Source organism: Sorghum bicolor, chromosome 5, assembly GCF_000003195.3.
Source record: "Sorghum bicolor cultivar BTx623 chromosome 5, Sorghum_bicolor_NCBIv3, whole genome shotgun sequence".
Lineage (NCBI taxonomy): Eukaryota > Viridiplantae > Streptophyta > Magnoliopsida > Poales > Poaceae > Sorghum > Sorghum bicolor.
Window position 1 is genome coordinate 62,792,264 of NC_012874.2, and position 8,705 is coordinate 62,800,968.

At 52.1% G+C, this 8,705-nt stretch overlaps 1 protein-coding gene and 1 pseudogene across 1 annotated transcript; one reads left to right on the forward strand and one right to left on the reverse strand.

Moving 5' to 3' along the window:
* LOC8061727 (UDP-glycosyltransferase 72B3) lies at positions 314 to 2,185 on the forward strand. Its single transcript, XM_002449659.2, has one exon. It carries the CDS (start codon positions 518 to 520, stop codon positions 1,958 to 1,960), a length of 1,443 nt encoding a protein of 480 aa, XP_002449704.1. The 5' UTR covers positions 314 to 517; the 3' UTR covers positions 1,961 to 2,185.
* On the reverse strand, positions 4,119 to 6,416 carry LOC8061728 (annotated as a pseudogene).

Genomic DNA, 8,705 nt, shown 5'->3' on the forward strand with positions numbered 1-8,705 from the left:
GACCGAAGCTTCTGCTGAACCACCGCACGGCCATATGCAGCGCACCACCAGCCTGCCGGCTGCTGCCGCCGTAGGACCCTCCAGCCTCCACACGATAATGTTATCAACGCCGCCCATGCATGCTTCCGGCGCTCCGGCGGCCGGCCGCCCGGGAACCTTCCGCCCACACCTAACTACTACTACTACTACTTCTCAACCGACACAAACAAACAACACTTGCTTTGTAACCAACACAAACAAACAACACTAGCTTTGTAATAAGCAAATGTTGGTTGAGCTTAAAGCTGAGTCAGTGTAGCTTTTTGACTAACAACATCTCTAAAAGTTTGCCAAATTATACTACTCGTGTAGTGTAGGTAATGTATAGCACTGATCACCTCTTCATGCGTATAAAACGCAGCACACCTGCACCCAAAACTCTCAATCTTCACTGTGCGCATCAAGAGCCACCCATCGCCTCCAAACACCGGGAAAACCACTCGGAAAAGACCCCCGGGGACCGAGCGAGCGAGCGAGCATGAAGGCCGGGCCTCCGCCGCACGTTGCCATGCTGGCGACGCCGGGGATGGGCCACCTCATCCCGCTGGCGGAGCTGGCGAAGCGCCTGGCGTCGCGGCACGGCGCGACGGCGACGCTCATCACCTTCGCGTCCACGGCGTCGGCGACGCAGCGGGCGCTCCTGGCCTCGCTGCCGCCCGCGGTGTCGTCGCTCTCCCTCCCGCCCGTCGACCTCTCCGACCTGCCGTCCGACGCCGCCATCGAGACGCTCATGTCCGAGGAGTGCGCGCGGTCCCTCCCCGCGCTCACGCGCGTCCTCTCGGAGCTCGGGGAGGCCACCACCGCCACCGGCCGCCTCGTCGCGTTCGTCGCCGACCAGTTCGGGATCGACTCGTTCGACGCCGCGCGCGACGCCGGCGTCCGGACGTGCTACCTCTTCATACCCATGAACCTCCACGCGCTCTCGCTCGTCCTCGACCTCCCGGACCTCGCGGCGTCCGTCCCCGGCGAGTTCCGGGACCTCGCCGAGCCGGTGCGCCTGCCCGGCTGCGTGCCCATCCCGGGGTCCGACGTTCCCTCGCCGCTCCAGGACAGGTCCAACCCTTCGTTCTCGGTGATGGTGCACCTCGCCAAGCGCTACCGTGAAGCTGACGCCATCCTCGTCAACTCCTTCGACGCCGTCGAGCCCGAGGTCGCCCAGGTGCTTCGCCAGCCAGAGTCCGGCCGGCCGCCTGTGTACCCTATCGGTCCACTCATACGGCAGTTCGTCGGAAGCGAAACTGATGGTCCACCATCGTCACCGCGTGCGGCGTGCCTGGAGTGGCTCGACCGGCAGCCGGCGAGGTCGGTCATCTTCGTCTCGTTCGGGTCCGGCGGCGCGCTGCCAAAGGAGGAGATGCGCGAGCTCGCGCTCGGGCTGGAGCTCAGCGGGCAGCGGTTCCTCTGGGTGGTGCGCAGCCCCAGCGACGAGGGCACGCTCAGCGACAACTACTACAACGCAGAGAGCAAGAAGGACCCCTTCGTCTACCTCCCGGAAGGGTTCCTGGAGAGGACCAAGGACGTGGGTCTCGTGGTGCCGTCGTGGGCACCGCAGACGCAGGTGCTTGCACACAGGGCCACCGGAGGTTTCCTGACGCACTGCGGGTGGAACTCGACGCTAGAGAGCCTGGTGCACGGCGTGCCGATGGTGGCCTGGCCGTTGTTCGCCGAGCAGAGGCTTAACGCGGTGATGCTGGCAGCCGAGGGGGTAGGAGCGGCGATACGGTTGCCGGAGAGGAAGGATAAGGAGAGCATCGCAGCGGTGGTGAGGGAGCTGATGGCAGGGGAAGGGAAAGGTGGCATGGTGCGGGTGAAGGTGGCGGAGCTGCAGAAGGCTGCGGCAGAGGGACTCCGTGAGGGTGGCGCCGCCGCGACGGCGCTTGACGAGGTGGTGGAGAAGTGGGAAGCTGATGAAGCGAACTAGCAGAACAGAAGGTGCCCGATCGAGAACACCTAGCATTGCAATTGCAATGCTCTGCCCAGCAGAGTATGTCTGCAGTTTTAAGACCAAATTTCATGAGTTGTGTATGTTCTTGAATTGAATCTCCCGTACGTAGTTTTATGTATGCATGGATTTTTTTTTTAACAAGGAATGTATGCATGGATTAAGTTTACAGAGAGGACCAGTGGGTCGTTTCTTTGTTTGATCTTCATTTGTGTGGTCATGTCAATAATCATTGGAGGGACCTAGATGGCTAGATCAGAATCAGATGCAGTAGCAGTGTAGCACCGGATCCGACCATCCAGCAAGGATTCAACGTCCGTGATCATTCGGACATTACCCCTCTAACTGGTAGCTGCTAAACTACTGCTCTTAGCAACCGATGGGATGACTAAATGAAGCTTATAGATGTACACAGCCCAATCGGACCGGGCCGGGCCAGCACAGGGCGGGCCACGTCGGGCCACGGGCCGACCGGGCCGGGCCACCACCGTGCTGCGGGCCGAGGGTGCGGCCCATGGTCCGGCCCGTGGGCCATTTTCCCGTGCCGCCCGTTCAGTCCGGTCGGGCCGGGCCGGCCCACATCCCAACAAGCATCTCATGTCTTAATTTACCAGTTTTTTTAACAAAGGTCAATTTTTTTCACAAATTACAACATATGAAAGAAGCAGCATACAATTTCATTGTTTCAAGCAAAAACATATCTCAATTCACAAGTTATATCAAAAGAGAAAGAGCACAAAATCACAACATATAGAACAAAATGAGCGGGCCATGTCGAGCCACGGGCCGACCGGGCCGGGCCAGCACCGTGCTGCGGGCCGAGGGTGCGGCCCATGGCCCGGTCCGGCAACGGGCCGGGCCGCCCGTGGCCCGCAAACACCGGACCGGGCCGTGCCACGGACCGGGCCAAATTTAACGGGCCAAATGTACATCTATAATGAAGCTATTGCTAGCTACTTAGCAATCTGATGGGATGGCATGTATATATTAAAAAAAATCATAGGTACGGTGATTAAAAAATATAGGCTCTCATCCAAGGCATTTGGGCCTTGTTTACTTCCCCATCACATGCATCGAGTCTTTACAAGTATGTATAGAGTAATAAATATAGACAAAAATAAAAACTAATTGCACAGTTTGGTCGAAATTTACGAGACGAATTTTTTGAGCCTAATTAGTTCATGGTTGGACAATAATTACCACAAACAAACGAAAATGCTACAGTGTCGCGAAATTTTTTCCTTCACCAACTAAACATAGCCTTGTTGCCCCTTGAATGCCTGAGATATGTACTACTACTGGATCTTTGTCCTCTTAATATGCCCATAGGACATGTGTCATCATAGAAAGGGTTGTCCATTCCAATTACTAGACGAATTCCCGCGTGTTACTACAAAAATTTAAAGATATAAATTTCAGATAAGCAAATATTAAATTAGTTGGATATTTAATTAGGATACTGTTGTATGAGAATAATATGTTGCTTTAGTGAAGTATGAGAGAATAATATATAAAGAAACAAACGATTCTCCTAAACTTAAGAATGGTTGAATGGTTGTAACGTGATGCCTGTCGTTGAGGGTTGCATATTAAATAGAAGGTGGGAAGAGCCCCACCGTGGCTTACAAGCTGTTACAGCGGTACAAAGGCCCAAAAACCAGGATCTAATCTATGACTATGCTCACCGTACAAAGGCCCAAAGACGATCTAATATATGACTATGCTCTATATTTAGTACAACACATATGCATGATCACGTATGGAAAGAGGTCTACCACTAACACCAGTTAAATGTTAACATTTCTAATAATCAAATAAGTCATATCAAAATGAATAATATTTATAAAAAAATTTTAATAAGACGGAGGATCCAACAAGATAATAATATTTTTGAGACGGAGGGAGTAGCGTCGGGTTTGCTCTGTTTTATTTTTTTTCTTAGCGGCAAAGCTTTAGCCATCCCTCCCTTCGAATCTTTCAAACCACTTAATTGATGGATATATAAAATATAAAATGCAGATTCAAGAACATGTACACTGACAACTCATGGCTTGGACTTGAAACTGTGGACACAAAAGCTTGTAGAGGAAAGCATTGCTAGGTACTCTGTAATTCTGTATTCCCGATCGGGCACGTTCTAGTTGGCAGCATCAGCTTCCCACTTCTGCACCACCTCATCAAGTGCCATGGTGGCGGCGCCACCTTCACGCAGGCCCTCTGCAGCAGCCTTCTGCAGCTCAGCCACCGCTCCCTCACCACCGCTGCTATGGCCTCCTTATCCTTCGTCTCCGGCAACCGTATCGCCGGTTCGCCGCTCCTGCCCCCTCCGCCAGCATCACCGCATTTTGCCGCTGCTCAGCGAACAAGGGCCAGGCCACCATTGGCACGCCGTGCACCAGGCTCTCTAGCGTGGAGTTCCACCCTCAATGCGTCAGGAAACCTCCGGTGGCTCCGTGGGCAAGCACCTGTGTCTGCGGTGCCCACGACGGCACCAGGAGACTGGAGACCCACGTCCTTGGTCCTCTCCGGGAACCCTTCCGGGAGTTAGACGAAGGGGTCCTTCTTGCTCTCCGCATCGTAGTAGTTGTCGCTGAGTGTGCCCTCGTAGCTTGGGCTGCGCACCACCCAGAGGAAGCGCTGCCGGCTGAGCTCCAGGCCAAGCGCGAGCTCGTGCATCTCCTCCTTGGGTATTGCGCCGCCGGAGCCGAACGAGACGAAGATGACCGACCTGGCAGGTTGATGATCGAGCCACTCCAGGCAAGCCGCACGCGGGGCCAGGGAGTGTGGAGGCACGCCGCCGTTGGCAACGGTGTTGGTGGTGGTGCCATTGGACTGCTGCACTATTAGAGGGCCGATAGGGTACACAGGTGGCCGCCGCCGGCCGGGCTCTGGCTGGCGCAGCACCTTGGCGACCTCAGGCTCGACGGCGTCGAAGGAGTTTACCAGGATGGCATCAGCTTCACGGTGGCGCATGGCGAGGTGCACCATCACCATGTACGAGGGGTTGGACCTGTCCTGGAGGGGCGAGACGATGTCGGGGCCCGGGATGGGCACGCAGCCGGACAGCCGCACGGGCTCGGCGAGGTCCCGGAACTCGCCGGCGACGGAGGCCGCGAGCTCGGGGAGGTGGAGGAGGAGCGATACCGCGTGCAGATTGATGGGCGTGAAGAGGCACCTCCTCACGCCGGCGTCCCGCGCGGCGTCGAAGGAGCCGATTCCGAATAGCGTTGGCAATGGGTAAATCCATTAGGGAAGCCAGAAGTTTTTAGGAGACCGGACAAAATTTATTGTATAAGAATATTTAGCTAGAAAATTATAAAAATCTACTTTGATATAAAGAAATTTTCTTTATGAACTTGGCCACGAGCCCGGCCGGCCGCCCGGGGTGGCCGGGCGGTGGCTCCGCCACTGCCATCGGGTATGAACTCTCCAGACCCATCCCCGTGACAACAATATGACACCACGGGTATCCCCATATAGGGTGATGGGTGGAGGAATTTCCCCAGACCCATACCCGAGTGGGTAAATTAGACCCGACGGGTCACCCATACCCGCGAAACATCAGCAATTCACAAGCACCAGTCACGTAGTAGCAATTCACAAGCATCGTCACATAGCCACCTCACCATATACCTAGCAAATACCAACATAATAATTTCTGCTGCAACCATTAGTCACAACACCATAAGTATGGTTCATTGTCCATACAAATTACGTAGTAGAGAGTAGTACTTTGCTAGTACTACATAGGGGTTCAGTGTATGGGCTGCCGGTTCACTCGTGGCTGGTGGGCTTCTTTAGTTTTGGGCTGGTTATTTTTCACCCATGGGTAAATGGGTATGGAGACTACTAGAACGTTCCCATACCCGCATACCCAATGGGTGAAGGGTTTGCTCCGTTTGTGTACCCATAGATATTGGTTTCACTCCATATTGGTACCCTAATAGAAGTCCGCATACCCGCATACCCAATGGGTGAAGGGTTTGCTCCGTTTGTGTACCCATAGGTATTGGTTTCACTCCATATTGGTACCCTAATAGAGTAAATATCAATCGGGTCGCGGGCCTCCATTGACATCTTTAATTCCAAACGAGTCGGTGACGAACGCGACGAGGCGGGTGGACTCCCTGAGCTCAGAGAGGATGCCCGTGAGTGCCGGGAGTGAGCGCGCGCACTCCTCGGACATGAGCGTCTCAATGGCGGCATCATGGGGCAGGTCGGAGACGTCGACGGGAGGGAGCGGGAGCGAGGCGACGGACGGCGGCAGCGACGCGAGGAACGCGCGCTGGGTGGCGGACGCCGTGGACGCGAAGGTGATGAGCGTCGCCGTCGCGCCGGGCCGAGACGCGAGGCGCTTGGCGAGCTCCGCGAGCGGGATCACGTGGCCTATCCCAGGCGTGGCGAGCATGGCGACGTGCGGAGGCCCGGTCTTCATGCTTGGTCCTGGTGTTTTTGGGGCTTCTTCCGAGTGGTTGTAGTTTTCAAAGGCGGTGGGGTGGGGGTGTGGTTCTTGTTGCGTTTACTGAGGAGTTTGTGTGTGGGCAGAGCATGCCGGCGTGGTGCATTTTATGTGCAGAGGCCATCAACGCTTTAGGTTTAGTTTAAATTTTAATAGTACGAGGAGGGACCTACGGCGGCGGCAGCCGCCGGGTGGTTGTCGTCGTCGGCGTATGGCCGCCGCGGCGGTTCTGCGCAGAAGCTGCTTCAATATCATGACGGGCATCACACCTCACATGATGCCACCATCCTCTGCAGGCAATTAAGTACTAATAAAGCACTTGTTAATTAACTACTAATAAGATCAACTAGCCTAGTATAACATAGAGGGAGTAGGTACACCTTAATATGTCCTAAAAAAAAAAAAAGCTACAGCTGGAAGTATATATTCTATTACATAAACTTGTGCTCAACTATAACCCGGCCGGTCAACTGTTCCCGTTTGAGGGATTCTCATGAGCCGAGCTGAGTAGCCGGCCGGAGAGACGGCTCACTACTTAGAGAACGAAACAGAACCTTTCGTCGATGTGCCGAATGAGCTTTAGTCCCGGCTTTTTGGGCGCCCGAAACAAAAAAAATCTTTAGTTCCGGTTGGTGTTACCAACCGGGAGTAAATACCTACCTTTAACTCCGGTTTGTGACACTAAGCGGGACTAAAGCTTTTGTCTCGGTCGTTGGCACTAACCGGGGCTAAAAGTAGGTATTTACTCCCGGTTGGTAACACCAACCGGGACTAAATCCTCCCCGCAATAAATTGAATCTCCCTCCTCCCTTCTTTCTCTCCCTGCCCGAGCTCGAGGTGCTTTGTTCTTGCTTGTTCTTTCATTGTTCTTGCTTGTTAGTGCTCTCATCTCCCACGATCGATCCATTTCAACGCTTCTACGCCGTCGTCGATTTGTTTGAAAGGTTGCTAGCTTCGTCCTCCTATGTTTTTCACCGCCATATGTAATTTCATATATTGGATATATGTCTATTTTGATTATTTCATGTTGCCATCTCTCCAATCATCGTCTTCTCATGTTTGAATTTTTTTGAACGATGCTAAGTGTGTGCCCGCTAAAAACTAGTATACACAAATCATTACTACTATGTATACACGAATCATGTTAAGTTCTATTATAGATATTATAGGATATTTTCTACTTTAATATGTTCATGTTCTTATTTTAAAATATTAATAATATAATTTTTGTTGTAATTGTTAAATAAATTATTTTTCACTTTAAAAATTATTAAAATTAATTTTCTTTACTGATAAAATTATAGCTTTTAATAGAAAAATTATAATTCCATGATAATGCAGATAATGACACGCCATTGGATGTACAATGCTGATCGCCGCTCCAACGAGTTCATTGAGGGCGTGCGAGAATTCCGCAGAGTGGCGGAGCAAAATAAGCAGGATGGTTTTATGTGCTGCCCATGTGCTGTTTGTAAGAATTTGAAGGAATTTTCAAACTCAAGAGAAATTCACTTGCACTTGTTCACGAATGGTTTCATGCCAAACTATATTTGTTGGACCAAACACGGAGAGTCTGGGGTTATGATGGAAGAAGGTGAAGAAGAGCAAGCGTACCCTGACGATGTTTTTGCTCAATACTGCGACTTCGCAGTAGAGGATGAAGGTGATGAAGACGGGGATGCAGGAAACAGTATCGTTGATGATGACGATGCTCTTGGTGATGTCATTCGCGACGTACAGAGAGATTGCGAAAGTGCAAAGAAGAAGGCTAAATTTGACCAAATGCTAGAGGATCACAAGAAGCTACTCTACCTGTCGGCCGAAGAGGGACAAAAAAAGCTAGGAACGACACTGGAGTTATTACAGTGGAAGGCAGAGAATTGTACTTCTGACAAGGCATTTGGAAAATTACTGAAGATCCAAAAAAAGATGCTTCCGAAGCCTAATGAGTTACCCACCACTACATACGAAGCAAAAAAGATCGTCTGCCCTTTGGGATTACAAATCGAGAAGATACATGCATGCCCTAATGACTGCATCCTGTACCGTGGCAAGCACGAGAAATTAGATGAATGCCCTGTTTGCCATGCGTCACGGTACAAGATCTTGCGAGATGACCCTGGCGATGTTGAGGATGAAGAACATCCGAGAAAGAGAATCCCTGCCAAGGTTATGTGGTATGCTCCAATAATTCCATGGCTAAAACATTTGTTCAGAAATAAGGAGCATGCAAAGTTGTTGCGATGGCACAAAGAAGACCGTAAG